At 37.7% G+C, this 16,604-nt stretch overlaps 1 protein-coding gene across 1 annotated transcript in view; it reads left to right on the top strand.

Moving 5' to 3' along the window:
• The window catches only part of LOC306878330 (N-acetyl-beta-glucosaminyl-glycoprotein 4-beta-N-acetylgalactosaminyltransferase 1-like), a gene marked incomplete at both ends in the record, with an annotated part of 64,386 nt that extends 48,310 nt beyond the window's left edge, over positions 1-16,076 (top strand). Inside the window, 12 exons of the mRNA XM_079430608.1 lie at positions 4,314-4,380; positions 7,060-7,203; positions 8,022-8,131; positions 9,028-9,128; positions 9,226-9,299; positions 10,328-11,594; positions 12,656-12,996; positions 13,230-13,383; positions 13,547-13,619; positions 15,063-15,216; positions 15,626-15,752; positions 15,962-16,076. Coding sequence (XP_079286734.1) covers positions 4,314-4,380; positions 7,060-7,203; positions 8,022-8,131; positions 9,028-9,128; positions 9,226-9,299; positions 10,328-11,594; positions 12,656-12,996; positions 13,230-13,383; positions 13,547-13,619; positions 15,063-15,216; positions 15,626-15,752; positions 15,962-16,076 — 2,727 coding nt within the window. The remainder of the gene's footprint in view (positions 1-4,313; positions 4,381-7,059; positions 7,204-8,021; positions 8,132-9,027; positions 9,129-9,225; positions 9,300-10,327; positions 11,595-12,655; positions 12,997-13,229; positions 13,384-13,546; positions 13,620-15,062; positions 15,217-15,625; positions 15,753-15,961) is intronic.
• Positions 16,077-16,604: the final 528 nt, after the last annotated feature.

The raw sequence follows: 16,604 nt of genomic DNA on the forward strand, positions 1-16,604 counted from the left end.
AGAATTATCACAGCAGTACAAAACATGTCAAATTGAGTAAAAATATAATGGGTATATCCACAGCAAACAATCATCTACCGGCCCACTACTTTTGTAACTCATAACTCATTAAAACATTTATACTTTGTAGATACTGCGTCTCTGACCATTACAATATCCTTGAGTTGTATAACATCATTAAGATCTTTGATATACTGATTATGTCCGGAGTGCACCCTGACGATGCAGAGTTGAACCAGCACATTTCAGTAATTTTATTATCTAGTAGAAGATAGAAAGTAGAAGACAAACAAAGAGAGGCAGTGAGACAGAGAACGAGAAAGAGCTGATAATAGAATAGAAAACAAATAGATTAGATCATTTTGTGTTCTTTCTCATTTAGATCAAAATTCAATAGTAAAACCTGAGCATGAATAGAATCTCCTAAATGGAAACATAAAATTAATACAATTATAATAAAAAATAATAATAAAATGAATGCATTGCCATCTAAGCCCCTTAAATACTGTTGCACCCTCTGTGTCTCTCTCCCTGCATTTAAATGTATATTTATATGAAATGAAACATGTTGTTTAACATGATTTAATTTGTTTATTTTTCCTCTTCATTATTCCACTCCATTTGCATTATAGCTATGTAGATATGCTTATTCTAAGCTAGATATGCTTATTCTTAGCTTTATATTAAATATAAATAACAAAAGAGCAGGAAAATAAGCATCAGGGTTCCGTGCTTGGCTCGCTCCTCTTTTGGATTCAGACAACATCTCTGGGACCGACTGTATCATTCAGGCACATGGATTTTCCAGTAAAATCAGACCTTTCTTACCTAAGCATGCTGCACCACTCCTCATCTAGGCTTTAGTCATCCCTAGACTAGACTACTGCAGTGCTTTTTTATCCAGCCTTGCTGTATGCACAATCAAACAACTACAAATGATCCAGAAAGTGGCAGCGGTGTTCTTCAGCGAATCAGAACAGCCTGAGTCCTGAGTCTACCATCAAAAAAGGGTCTGACACAGCTCTTAATGCACTTACTTAACTGTACTATTCTCTTTTTGTTGTTTCAAAGGGTCACAGGTTCTCCCCTTTATTTCTCTATTGGCTCTTAATTTTCAGGTCAATTCTGGAGCTTTGTATAACAGCACTTTTCATTCTGTATCCCTATGATGCAGTGCATTTTTTGTAGTATTCCTCATTTGTAAATCACTCTGGATAAAAGCATCTGCTGAATTAATAAATCTTACATTGCATAATCTAACATAGCAATTATGACTAAAGAACAAAAGTGAATTCATAAATGTTTCAGGTTAATAAAGCTTTCTCATCTCTGCTTCTTATGATTCTTTTCAGAATAGTGGCCTCATTTGTAAACTTAAGTCATGGCCTCTAGATCGCTTCATTTCTTTGTGATGGAATCTTTTGATGAATTATTAATCTGAATGTAAAACTTCAACTAAAGTCAGTCAAAGAAAAGAACGAACAAGACAACTGAATAGCAGTACAGAACAGTGAATTAAATTCAATTAGTTTGACCCTTTTATTTCACACATTTGACTGGACAATCAGCACAGGGTACTGATAATGAAGCTGTTAATTGGAAAGAAAGGATTTAGTGTAATTTTCTATAGATGTTGCACTTTTGCTCAGAGTATGTCAGCTGAATTGTTATATGCCTTTCCTTGCAAGTCTCAGAGACTGGACATTTTTATCTTTAAAATAGTATTAAAGCTGTTATCTACATGCAACGCTAATTTGAAAGCGATCCTTCCTGCACAACTTTCTTTGTACCACTTATAAAGAATTTTTTTTTCAAATCTGCACTGCACAAAACTTTCAGTGCCTGGAGGCTGAGAAGGCCCAAGATGACGCAGATGTGCTTCACTCCTTATTTAATGTTCACTGCAGAGTGCTGGAGAAGAGGCGGTTCAAAGACATGAGAGGAGCCCAATGAATAAATGCATTGAACTTGGAGGTATTCTCAGCTAGAGAGTCAACAGGGACCAGACACCAAAAAGCAAAAACAGCTAATTATCTGTGGCAAACACAGGAATTCGTTTATTAACCAAACTGCAGCAGGCTAGTCTGTGGAGTTCACTGGTGATGCTTTAGATCTTCGATGTTATCAGGCTCACTGCTTCTCTAGGATTCTCCCCTTTTCCCAATTTCATCGATAACACATATTAAATCAGAAAAGGTAGGCTAACCTCTGTGATGTGCGCATGTGCTTAAACTTTTCATGGTTGCACCCTACGTCAGAGTTATTCTGAGCCTGATTAGCATTTTAATACAATCCCCAGGATTTTTAGGGAGATTTAATAAAGTCTGTCTGATGTAGTCTGACCAGAAACAATCCAATATGACATTTGCAGTAGGAGCTATTATGGTGCTGCCAGTCAACAGTGAATTGGCTCAATTTTATTCATCGTCAAGACAAAAGAGAAATAAATCTGTAGATGATGCAATATGTGCAACATCATGCAAGCTGCACATTGTTTTCTAGGAATTGCAGTGTGTTTGCTATTGACTGTGTATAGTTATTTGTGCAAAAACAAATGAAGCTTTGTAGTAATCTTTGCTACTTTGCTACTAGGATCATGTGCCTTGGGTAGCGTAGCAGGGTGTTTTATCTCCTATTTTCTCATCGCTTCAAAGAATCTAATTATTTTGGGTCATACATGCAATGACAAAGAACAGTGTTAGCAGCACAGCTAGTCCTTGATCGGTGTGTAATACTGCTTAAGTGTGTGTGACCGTGCATGATTGTTTGCATGGGCATATTTGTGTGTGCATGTGTGTGTGTTATGTCACTGGGGGCAAACAGGCATCTGTGGCTCCTCAGATCTGACATTGTGCTGTAACTGCACTCCATCGATTCCCAAAAGGCAGATCTGACCTTGAGAAACACAAGCTGTGCAGAACAACAGGGTGAATACTAAACACTGAAGAAAACTGATTCAGGTGTGTGAGATGTTTATGTTGTGTGTGTCTAAAACTAGCCCTCATCAATGTGTTGTAAGTAACAGTATGTGTGTTAGATGTTTGATTCTGGCACGTAACAGGAATGAGTCTTGTCAAGATTGTCGAGATATAGAAAGGCAAGATTAGATTTTGCAAAAAAAGCCAGAAGAGTTTTGAGAACTGTGTTTATGGACCGATGAGACAAAGATGAACCTTTATCTAAGTGATAGGAAAGCAAAAATGTGGAGAAAAAAAGGGAACTGCAAATGATCCCAAGCATACAGCCTCATCTGTAAAACATGGTGGAGGTGGTGTCATGGCATGGACATGCATGGCTGTCTCTGGAACAGGCCCGCTCAACTTTACTGATGACTTAATGTATTATGACAGTAGCAGAATGAATTTGGAAGGGTACAAAACCATCTTGTCTACCAATATTCAAGAAAATGCCACCAGATTCATTGGGAAGTGCTTCATATTGCATCAGGACAATGACCCAAAACACCCTGCCAGTTCAGTCAAGGAATTTATAAGAGCAAATAAATGGAAAGTCTTAGATTGCCCAAGTCAATCTCCAGATTTAAATCCGATTGAACATGAATTTCACCAGCTGAAGAGGAGAGCAAAGGCAGAAACTCCCCAAAACAAGCAACAATTGGGATTGGCTGCATTAAAGGCTGGGAAAAGCATTTCAAAGGATGAGACCAAGAGTCTGGTGATGTCTGCGGGTCACAGACTCACTGCTGTGATTGTGCGCAAGGGATCTGCATCTAATTAATAGCTTTTAATCTTTTATATCTGCCTTATGTTCAACTGTCCCAATACTTATGCTCACATCAATGAGTGGGATGAACTCTAAAAGTGCTGTTCTTTTTATTTGGTAAAACATGTATGTGTTGAAATGACTAATAATAAAATGTGACATTCTGTAGTTTTGTCTCATATTCATCTTTTAATCATATTTCCAAATGTATTGACTCCACAGCCAACAGAGCAATTTTGTCTTTACTGTTACAATACTTTGGAGTGCACTGTATGTGTAGGTGGTTAACAATCAATATTTCAATATTTTTAAATAGAAAAACTAAAAAAAAACAGGTCTGTATACACAGGAATAAATAAGCAACTAAACAAGACAGGTGAACTGAATGGATAACTATTGAAACAAAAAAGCAACATACTTAGAAACCTAGCAAACAATGAAACAAGAAATAAACAAAGGGAACTAGAATACATGAGCAACATAAGAGAAAAGAAAAGGAAGAGTACTCTTGAACATAAACATGACAGTTCTTTAGTGAATCATTCATTTTATAATTAATTTTATTTTAATTGTACTTTCTCTTCTTGCAGTGGAGACCTTTTCTTCCTGGGCTGAAGTATGATGTTATTGACTCAGCTTATATCTCGTTGTATACAGGTAACTGCTCTTTCCTTCTTTTTTTTTCACGCTAAAAATACATGCGCGCTTTTCAGGGACGATAAAACAGAAAATGGAAGTGAACTCTCAAGAGTACCATTTACAAACTCTGCCTGTTCCAATCATATCTGAATATTGCAGTTAACATTCACAGCTTCTGCTGTTTGCGTGAAAAGTGTCATTGTACTTATATTTGAATGGCAGTGGCAACTAGGTAATCACCAGAAAACACTTGCCCCTGAGCCTCCTGACAGTCAGCATATACTTTGTGTTCCTTCGCCTATCGTCTTATCAAGCATTACACATGTTCATACGTTCCCCTTCAAATTACTGCCATTCATCAAGGGAGCTGACTTTAATTTACACATGCTTTTAAGAGGAAGTAGAGACACAAAGTGAAAGAGGGACAGTGAAAAAAGAGAAAGACAATCCCCATGGCCCTCCTTTGCTTCGTTTACATAATTATTTGAGACGAAAGCAATTTTTCGATTAAATCCTCACTCTACTTAACAAGCTGAGGGAGAGGGGGATGTGCATTAGCTTCCATCGCCATCCCACGCAGCTCACCAGAGAGTAAGAAGCCAACTCCAGAGTGTCCTAATCATTAATCACGCAGACCACTCCCTCAAGGAAGACCGCACCGCATGTAAGGCACGCACACACTCTCTCTCTTTCCCTCTCGACATGTCTTCAGGGAGATGCAGATGGAGCGAGATCTCCTGGGTGGTTTGGCTTTGACTGTCTTTCTGCTCTGTTAACATCAGATACAGTGTATGGCGAGCTGTCAGTTATCTCTGTCACTGGCACCTGTCTCTCTTCCATTTATTTTGTTTATATGCTTATTTGTATTTTGTAGTCATTGTATTGTGTAATCATAATTTCTTTTGTATTTTTGTTTATTATTATGATTATTTTGTTAATCATGGTTATATTATTGATCAGTGTTATATTTAAATGGTCTGACTATTTTAGTGTTCTTTATTGGCTAAATATTTTACATTTAATATTTTACATGTATATCCAGAGTATTTGGATTCTGTACAACCATACATATAAAACAGTGCAAAATTTGAATTGAAACAATATATATTTAAAAGATACATTGTAATTAACAAAGAAACATAAAAACTGTTAATTCATAAAAAAGCAAAGGGAAAATGAAATAAAATAATAATAATAATAATGATACAGTAAAATGAAATATTTTTTTCTGACTGTTAGAGTTAATGGAGCTATATTTGAAACTGTACGTTCTCAGAAATACAAATTGCAAAAATTGCAAAAATTAAAAAAAATTGCAAAAATTAAAAAAAAAAACATTTCTGCTCCATCTCTTTGTCTGTTTTCTTCATCTTCGATGTTACTATAACATCCAGCACCCTTATATTCTCTCTTTTCATCCCGCTATCAGTGTTGTGTACTTGCTTTCTGCATTGCTGCCATCAGTGACAGACTTTGATGCTGTATAATTTACACTTGCCAAATGTAACACATATGCAGTGGATCGATAGGACTAATTAAAGTGTGTTTTCATCAGCGGCTAGCTGAGCAGACCGTGTTTTGAGCTCTCATAATGTCAGGAGATAAACCATAATGAATTGAGTCTCCCCCACATACACATACCTGCATGCTTCAGTGCGCATAGACTGATCACCAAGGAATTGTCTTCAAGCGTAGGCAGTGTGTATGAGCCTGGTTGCATCTCTTTAAGCCTCAAGGAAGTATCCATACAAAAAAATAAAAAAGCTGATCCAACTAGAAAAGAGGTTTTCCAGAGTGAGGTTGGATTTAGAGTTTCATCAGGGGTTTGGGGCACAGCAATGTATAATATTGAAGAGAAACATGGTCAAGAGTGTCTGCTCTGGCTCCAGATGTAGTGTGCTAATGGAACGCCGTTTAAAAAATGTACTAAATGTGCACGTTTGGCTCGATGAAAAGTTGCTTTAAGCTTTGCAGTTGTGGTGACATTCAGCAAGCTTCTTGTTTTCATGAGCATCAGCAGTCAACTTTAGAGCATTTGATACACTATTTCCAGTGATAATAATGTTGTGAAATATTATTAGTTTAAATAATGTATTTCTGTGTTAATATATTTTAAAATGTACTTTATTCCTGTTATGGTAAAGCTGGATTTGGAGCATTACTTAAGAAACATTTCTTATTATTATCAATATTGAAAACAGTTATGCTGCTTAATGTTTTTGTGAAAACAAGTATACATTTTTTGAGTTCAAACTAGGAGCATTTATTTGAAAGAATTTTAGCTGTCAGTTCTGATCTATTTATGATCAACAGATGTTAATGTATGCTCATTTGTCACATTATAAAAGCATAGTTAAAGTTCATAAAATTCTCAAATTCATGTGCATGCATTTTATATAATAAAATATTATAAATAATTATACATAAAAGTAATAATTATAAAAATAGTCTAAATAGCTATGCAAGTAAAACTTGCAATTAAAAAAAAAGCTCACAATAGTGGCATCTACAGTGGTCTTCAGACCCTAACAAATACTGTACAGTATACACTTCTTTGTCAGCTATAGAAAAGCCAATATTCTACCATTTCTATAATAGCAAACAGCAGGGGTTGTTGAGTGTTAGTCTGTTAACTGATTTAAATTCACATGCTGTCTCTCGCTGTCCTTATTCTCTGTCTTTCTCTGTCTCTGACAGATGAATCCAGTCTGAAGATGAACAGTGTTCGTCACATCCCACAGACTCTGGCCAGTCACTCTCTCGCTCTGCGGGTTAACCACAGGACAGAGATACATACTGCAGATATGCTCAAACCAGACCCACGAGACACCTTCTACAAGAGTGAGTACTCCCTACAGGGGTTTTCGCCCAGGGGGGCGCCGGCACCTGTCAAGGGGGGCGCGAGCATCAATTAATTCAGAGACATTGCCTTGAAGATTTATGAATATGAGCTTTCAAATCTTCAGCCATCCGCAATCTGACTCCCGCTGTTAGGCGACAGTGAGAATGGTGTAAAATGATTTACGGTTAGTCATGTCAGAAATCCAACCACGGATTGGCATGTTGTTATCTCAGAAACAGGCTCAGCCATCACACTGAATCAGGTAAGCTGGTTATATGTTTATGTTTCTTAATGCTACGCACTGGAATCGCAGCAAACAATATGTGAATGATGTTCGCACACTTTGGGCTCGCGCGGCGGGGGGGTTGTTGAGGGGGTGTTTTTAATTTATAAAGTTTTAAATCAGCTAACAAAACTGTCCTGTATGTGTTGAATAATTTTCTTGCAGGATTCTAGCACTGTTGCGTGTACTGTATGTGTAGCTGTGGTTGGTAAACTAAATAACCAGCCATCTCTCAGGATAGACAGTGTGGATTCTGTGGTTTGCAAGCGTGTTCATGTTTAATTGCTTGTGTGGAAGCTTAGCAGCGCATTGGTAGATCAATATGGTGGTGTAGATATAGGATGTCAGCTTGTTAGGAGCAGCACCACTGAATATGTGACAGTCAGGACTGAGATGCACGCTAACAGTAATGAATGGAAGCCGTTGAATATCTGTATGGAAATCAGCAAACTGATTTTTAATTTAGATGGTAATTGTTTGTGCTGAGCAGTTATTTTAGAATTGTCTCATATAATGACGTATTTGTTGTCCTAGTTCCCATGATAGATCAGTCCAGGCTGGAGAATGTTCTGCCATCTTGTGTCTACTCTCCTACCTACGTGGTGAAGGACTTCCCTATTGCTCGCTATCAAGGCCTGCAGTTTGTAAGTAACAGTCTCGCCAAGCACACTCTCTGTGTTGATGACAGAAGGATGGCTGCTGATGTACTAAAGTATGCAGTTGATAACTCACCTGGCTCTAGTGCAGCTTTGGCTCAATGAGTTGCTTTAAGTTGTGCAGTTGTGGTCAGCTTTAGACGTTTGATACATTATTTCATATTGTGAAATATTATTACAATTTAAAATAATGTTTTCTATTTGAATATATTTTAAAGTGTAATTTATTCCTTGTTATGGCAAAGCTAAACATTTCTTATTATCAATATTGAAAACAGTTGTGCTGCTTAATATTTTGTGAAAGCAATTAAACGTTTCAGTATTTTTTAAAATTGTTCAAACTTCAAAAGAAGAGTTTTTGCTATCGCTGGATAACTGGATAAATGAGGAATGAGGATTTCCATTTCCATAAAATCCATTAGAATTTCTGAAATTAACATATAATATAATTTTCTAGTTATGTCAAGCTCTGAAATGTATGGCTTGCTATATGCAAGTTAAATAAATAATTAAATAATGTAAAAATATAAAATTTATCTTTTAATCATGATTGACTGGAAAATTGGCTGATCATAAAGAATGTGATTTTAAGTAACATTGTCCATTTTTTATTTTTATTTGTTATTCATTCATTCATTTTGAAAAAGGTTGAGAACCCCTGATGAAGTGGGCCTGCTCTCTTTTGCAATATTTCTGAGTTTAGAGCAAACATTGCCCTCTTTTGGTCATCACTGTTAGACACAAGTCTGAGAAGAGAGGGTGGTGTGTATGTTAAATGTCATGCTGTGCAATTACAGTCGCTGTTTTCAGTTCATTAATATTCAGAAATACATGTACTAAATATCTCTACCTAATTTCTCTTATTCTTATGTGTTCTCAACCAGGTCTACCTTTCTTATGTATATCCCAATGACTTCACCAGACTTACTCATATGGAGAAAAAGAACAAATGCTTCTACCGAGAGTCTCCTGTCTACTTAGAAAAGTATGAATCCTGACTGATCATGAAATTAAGCAATAACCAAATAAGAATTAATGAACAGATAACCATGGCCCTGTAACTCTTTTGAATGGTTATATAGATTTGGCTTCTACAAGTACATGAAGATGGATGAGGACGAGGATGACCAGCCTGTTTTCTTCCCCAAACCTGATGGTCTGTGTTCAGCTGGGATCTTAATAACAGATAAGAATACAGCAGCTGTTTGCTCTCTTTAAAATCTCACCATCTGTAATGAGCCAAGCGACATATGTGTTCCCAGGGTTCAAAATTAACACAAATCAGATGGCAAATGTGAGTAGAAATGGGCTTTGAGAAGTAAATAAAACAGTTGGCCGCCAACTTTATTGGGATCATTACATGGTTTAGGTTACACTGTTAGTAAACTACAGTTTGATTGTGACTTATATAAAGATATTGTACAGTATATGGCTATCACAATATTACATTTCACATTTTTTGTTTTCGCTTTTTTGGTCAATGACTCGCACTCAAGATACAAAAGAAGGAAGGCAGAGAGAGTTAGTAACCATAACTGAAAAAGCATTTGTAAAGTGTAACCTAGTGAGGATGTGTCATTCCTAGACCAATCCTTCTGAGGCTTCAAGGCATTAAATGCTAGAGATTGTCTAGTAAGTGCGCATACATAGATACATCACACATTTTTTTTGTCATGCATAAAATAGTCAATTTGAACAAGCTCAATATCAATAATTTTTAGCTAATTATTTTTTTGTGAATTGGAATCTGTGCAAAGAATGCAGAGGATACGCCAGAATAAAGGATGCAAAACAAAGTATGCCTACTAAGGATCCTTCAATGGATGGGTCAACAGTGTAATTATAAATGTAATTCCAAAAATGAATTACAGATGTAATTTCATGCAGGTATTATGTACACATTTATTTAACTGTAAGTACATAGTATGTATATATTAAAACTCAAATTGGCATATGTGGCAAATAGGTAATTTTGGACCTTGTGTATGCATTTGGACAGCTGCAACATGTTGTGTGTAACAGCATGGATGGAAGGCCTGGAGATGATAATCATTAGCTGTTGATTTCCATCAACACTGCAGCAGCTTCACTGACTCTTTAATCATGTCATTAATCAATTCTCATTTCAGATTACATGAATTATTTAAAGGGCTTTGGTTTGATGGGACTTGTCTCTTCTGACAGATTTCTTGGAGGAGGAAGAAGGTGTCGACCCAGAGGAGACAATCAATTCCAGCAACCGGCCAGTCAAGAGGACTAGTCCTCCCTATCAGACATCAAGAATTACAGTGTCCACTGCCTCCTCCAAGCCTGATAGATTGGACAGGGGTTCAAAGAGCTACGTCTTTCAGCAAGGAAGGCAGTACGTTCAGTTAAAAGAGCGAGAAGGGAGTACAAGAATGAAAGGGGAAAGGTTTTATAAACACTCTCTGGTGGTGGATGATGAAATGACAGAAATAAGACAGGCAAAGGGTAGTATAGGTGCGTTAGAGCCTCAAAGTGGGTCTCTAAATGAACAGACGGGAGCAAGCGAGGAGCAAGGGGAATCCCAAACACTTACGCTGGTTCAGAAAGGGCGTTCTTTAACATGGCTACTGCCTGACTTAGGACTGCCAAATCAGAGTAAACTGACAGAAACTTCTAGCCCACCCGTGAAAGGAAGATCCCCCTTTAAGCTTCCTCAGAAGTCCCCTCTCTATGTCTTGGCCAATCGGATTTTAGGTAATGCAGGCAAACCTGTGGTTGGGACCAGTGTGGAAAAAGAGACTAATACCAATAAAATTTACATCACTAGACCCCGTCCTCCAGTAAGCAGACCAAAACCTCCTGTGGAAGTGTTTCCTGGTGTGTTCCTTTACCAATATAGAAAGACCAAGAGGCTTGTGGACTTGAGTTCAAAATGGAGGACCTTAAAAACACAAGCAGCTGCTTCTCTCCCCTGGCAGAACATCCCCTTAATGGGGCTTAAGACTTCCACCCAATCTGCCCTGTTAAAGCACAGTTATCCTTCCTTGCCTACGGAGCCTGGGACTCATAATAAGGGTGACCCTACAGCCTCCATATCAGATCCAGACAGCTTTCCCCCTTCAAGCTCAGAAAAGAGGGACCACCCTGGGTTAAACTCATCTGAGAACAGCCGGCCTCCGGAGGTGCAGCCAACAAAGGTCTCAGAGATGCCGGAGGGATCGGACATGGCTCCTCAGAGCAGAGGCCTTGAGGAAGGAGAGATGTCAGAGTACAGTTATGAGGAGACTGATGTGAGGCCACACTTGTCAGAGGAGGCCATAAATTGGCAGAGGACCTTCAGCGTGAACCCTGTGGACTTTGAGCTGCTGAGGTCAGACTGGAACGACCTGAGGTGTAACGTCTCGGGGAACCTGCAGCTCGCAGAGAACGAGGTCATTGATGTGATCTCACAGTACATGGAGAGGCTGAATGAGAGGAATGGAGGGTAGGTGAGATCTTAAAATGCAAATGAGCATGTCTAAAGGGATAGCTCACCAAAAATTCAACATTATTATGTACCCACTCTCGTGTTGATCCAAACTACTATAAATTTATTTTGATGATTTTAATCCAGTATTAACGTTACATGCATTCGTACCGAAAAGTTTCGCTAAGGCTCTTTCAGTTCAGTATGCATGTGTACTGAACAAATACAGCATTGTTTGTGCAATTTACATGTTTGCATACATTTTTTAAAGTTGAGTGTTTATTATATTTAAAAATAAAGAGTATTTAAATTCAAGTTTTAGCTCTGTTGTTAATTGTAACCTTATAGTAATGTAAAAGGGCTCCCTATAGTTTAGAACATAAACTGAGGTATTTCTGTGGCAATCCTTAAGAAAAGGTTAATTATAATTGAATTTATTTATAGAAAGAGCAATTTGTTCAGTAAACCACTGTTTAATTCAAAAAATGCAATTTTATGTTTAGTTATGTCACTCTGCTGTGTCAAAACCATATCGAACCGTGATGTCAAAATTATATTATTATAAGATTATAAAGAAAGCGTTTACATACAGTAGGCTTAAAGGCACAGTTGGAAAAACAGCCTTTTTAACACTATGAATAATTATAGAGAAGACAGAAATGAACAGTATTTTTTTTTATTCAGACTATTTTACTAATAATATGGACCTTAGTGAAAAAAAAAAAAAATATATATATATATATATAATTCAAAAATGAATAAATATGACCCCTTTAAATATATGTGTGGGTTTTTCCTGCTGAGCCTGCAGCTCAAGTGTAGAGCTATCTTTTAATTCTAACCTTGTACTGAAACAATTTAAACAACTCCTGCTTTTCAGCAATTTCTCAGTGGGTCGCATTATGCAGTTTTATCATAACAAATGGGAAAGCTTTATTACTCCTGACACAACTAGATTAAACAGGATTCGTGGTTACAGTATGTACTTATATTTATCATGTATATTCCTTATTTAAATGCACTCTATTTACAGCAACTGTTCTCTTTTTTTTTTCCCTCACTGTTTACCTCTCTATCAGGATCTACACTCTGGTCCGTATTGTAAATGTAGAGAAGAGGAGAGATTCAGCCAGGGGCAACCGTTATTTGATGGAGCTGTTGTTGATGGAGGGAGGAAAAAGAGTGGTGCGGCTGTCTGACTACATCTATTTGCTGTTGCACCGCAGTCGATATGAGGAGGGAATTGAGAGCAGAGAGGGAACTTTACCCTCATCCCATCATACACTCTCTAAAAACCCACCACCCAGTACCCAAACACACACCACCACACCCTGGAGCACCAGCTGGGCCAAACCCCTGCTCTGCCAGCCGACCATGTTAGAATGGAGACATGACGTGATGGTACACTTTGTAGTACCAGGTATTTAAAACTAATATGAGCTCCTGTTTATGCATATTTATCAAAGCAATGCAAATAAGTGTACATAAATGAATGAGGACTGTAGAAAGTGTGTCAATTTAAAAACAAACCTAGATGCCTTATATTTTAGGAGCAGTTTAACTTATGATATAATAGTTATTATAGTTTAATTTATGAATAGCTTGGCAAACTGCAGTTTCATAGCCACTCATCTGAGTTGTCTTCTGTGACAGTTAAGAATCAGGCTCGCTGGGTGCAGCAATTTATCTCAGATATGGAGCTCCTGCACCGTGAGACCAAGGATGAGAATTTCAGTGTGATCATCGTAGACTTCCAGAGCGATGACATGGATGTGGAGCAGGCATTGAAGGAGAGCACTGTGCCCAGGTGAGTTCTGAGTTCTTGTGTATTTCCACTTTTAACTAAGCACCTGCAGAGCATCTTCACAGGAGGATTCATCGTGCGAGTCCTGTTTTGGGACTCACATACTGTTTGTACCTAAGAAAAATCTTTTTCTCTGTTTGTTTTTTGTTCTTGGCCCTGTGTGTAGGTATGAGTATCTGAGACGTGAAGGGAACTTCGAGAGATCGTCTGGTTTACAGATGGGTGTAGACACCATAGAGGTAAGAGAAGGTTTTATACAGGTCTTTCTATTGTAAATACAGTGCTGCTTGAAAGTTTGTGAACCCTTTAGAATTTTCTATATTTCTGCATAAATATGATCCAAAACGTCATCAGATTTTCATATAAGTCCTGAAAGTAGACAAAAACAACCGAATCAGACAAGTGAGAGAATTGTTTTCATTATCTATTGAGAAAAATGATCCAGTGCTACATATCTATGCATTGCAAAAGTATGTGAATCTTTGCTTTCATTATCTGGTATGACCCCCTTTTGCTGCAGTAACTGAAGGAAAAGTTCCTCGTAAATGCTGATCAGTCCTGCACAATAACATGTAGGAGTTTTAGCCCATTCCTTCAACTCTGTGATGTTGGTGGGATTCCTCCTATGAACTGCTTGCTTAGGTCCTTCCACAACATTTTAATTGGATTAAGGTCTGGACTTTGACCCAACCGTTCCAAAACATTAACTTTGTTCTTCTTTAACCATTCTTTGGTAGAATGACTTGTGTGCTTGAGGTTGTTGTCATACTGCATTCAAAAATTAGTCTCCTCTGCATCAGCGTAGCGACGCAAACTGCGTATGCTGTTCTGTGTCAGCTGCTCCACACAGATATGCTGTTTTCATTCAAATCAAAGCGTAACCGACATAGAAAATGTATCCACGTGGTGCAGATACATCGTTGATCGTGTTAATTACATTGCTGTCTATGGGAGGGTCAGAGAGCTGCCAGAAAGCATAAAAAAATATCTTAATTTGTGTTCTGAAGACGAACAAAGCTTTTACGGTTTGTAACGACATGGAGGTAAGTGATTAATGACAAAAGTTTCATTTTGGGGTGGAGTAACCCTTTAACTTTAGCCAATGTGTGAAAGGCCTTATGTGGGAAGTTACCCTTGGAACTTTTGCAACCTCGCAGACTATTACATGTTCTGCTTTGGAGTGATCTTTGTTGGTCGACCACTTCTCGGGAATGTAACAGTGGTCTTGAATTTCCTCCATTTGTACACAATCTGTCTGACTGTGGATTTGTGCAGTCCAAACTCTTTAGAGATGGGTTTGTAACCTTTTCTAGCCTGATGAGCAACATCAACTCTTTTTCTGAGGTCCGAGGACTTGTGCGAAAATCTGATTATGTTTTGGGTCATATTTATGCAGAAATATAGAAAGTTCTAAAGGGTTCACAAACTTTCCAGCAGCACTGTATGTACAATGTGTTTGGGAATAATATTTTACAGTTTAATTTAATGGAAAATAATGCATTTATATATGATTGAAGAGCTCTCTTTTCCAGAATGGAAGCTTGTCTAGAAGGTGTTTTTTAATTTTTTTTAGACATTTGAAAATAGACAAATAATTCAAAAAAGTAATATATATTTACACATTTTCACAAGAACGTTGGTTGCACAAAGCAACACTGGTGATGGTGTAACATCATTTCCAGGACAGTCACAGCATAGTGTTCCTGTGTGACCTGCATATCCACTTCCCTCACAATATCCTGGAGACTATTAGGAAGCACTGTGTGGAAGGCAGACTGGCCTTCGCTCCCATCGTCATGAGGCTGGACTGTGGGAGCTCACCTCTGGAGCCTGATGGTAAAACATATACACAGACACTTTTAGAAACAGCTGCTAAGTACATACAAACACATATGTTTAAACACCAGTTGTGCATAATGTGTCTGATTCTATTTCTTGCATATCCTGTTTGATTTAAACAGAGTCCTATTGCTCTCTTTAGACATAGCAGTTTACTTCTTAGTCTAGCAGTTTACTTCTTACTTTTTTCACTTTAATGGACCTTGGTGAATAATGGTATACATTTATTACAAAAGTGATTTCCCTTGCTTAGGGTACTGCAAATTGTTTTAAGCCTCTTCTAGGTTATGCACATTGGCATGAAATTCATCAAAACTGTTTTTGCTAAATTTGTTCAGAATGCATTTTTAAGAGACTGGGAGATCTCCAGATCTTTGTGTACATGATGTCTGATTTTCTCACACAGGCTTTTGGGAAGTGAATGGCTTTGGCTTATTTGGAATTTATAAGTCTGATTTTGATAAAATTGGTGGGATGAACACGGAGGAGTTTAAAGACCGCTGGGGAGGAGAAGACTGGGAGCTGCTGGACAGGTAACTAATTAATTCCATTGTGAATGCCAGTTAATTCTGGTAACACTGTATGATAATGTTCCATTACATAACATTAGCTAATGCATTAATAAACTATATGGCTTAACTATGAGAATGTGAAATTTAATATCAAACCAATCAAGTCTTAGTTCCAGTGTTGGTGTAACTACTATGTTGTGCCTCTCTTCCTCTATCACATCTTCTCTCAGGGTTCTGCAGAACGGACTAGAGGTAGAAAGACTGCGACTGAGGAACTTTTACCACTATTTCCACTCCAAACGGGGCATGTGGAACATTCCTATTAAAAGACCATCTCAAGGATAACAGGAGAGCGCAGAGGACCCTGCTGTTGTTTTTGGCTGGCTTAGGGTGTGTGGTGGCCATTTCTGCCCCAGTCGATGCTCAGGGGAACATGGGCCTGCCACACTGTGTTTGATGTGAGTGCTGGAGTTTGATGAACAAGATTCTCTTAAGGGCTTTGCCAAGTTCATTCAACTTGATGGGTAAAATATGAATCTAAGAAGAAACCAGGAGAACGCTGAGAGTGGATAATTGAAGGCACATGCACAAGAGACATTTTAAAATGCTTCTTTGCCAATCTAAAGTTTTAAAAGAAATCTGAAGAGAGGGTGTTGGCTAATATTCTGCAGTTTGTCTCTTTATTTCAAATTTAATGAGTAGTTTAAAATAGAGGTTTATTCAAAATACTTCAAATTATAAAGAGTGTTAGACTTACACGGTAATACAGACAAGTTTTGATGAAGGGATAATTTCTGTGAAATTGTTTGTAGAGGATTTAGGTATGTACTTTTCCCTGTTAAAAATTCTTATTTTGAAGAATAAATAAAGTTC

The sequence above is a fragment of the Barbus barbus genome, assembly GCF_936440315.1.
Source record: "Barbus barbus genome assembly, chromosome: 2".
NCBI classification, from domain to species: domain Eukaryota; kingdom Metazoa; phylum Chordata; class Actinopteri; order Cypriniformes; family Cyprinidae; genus Barbus; species Barbus barbus.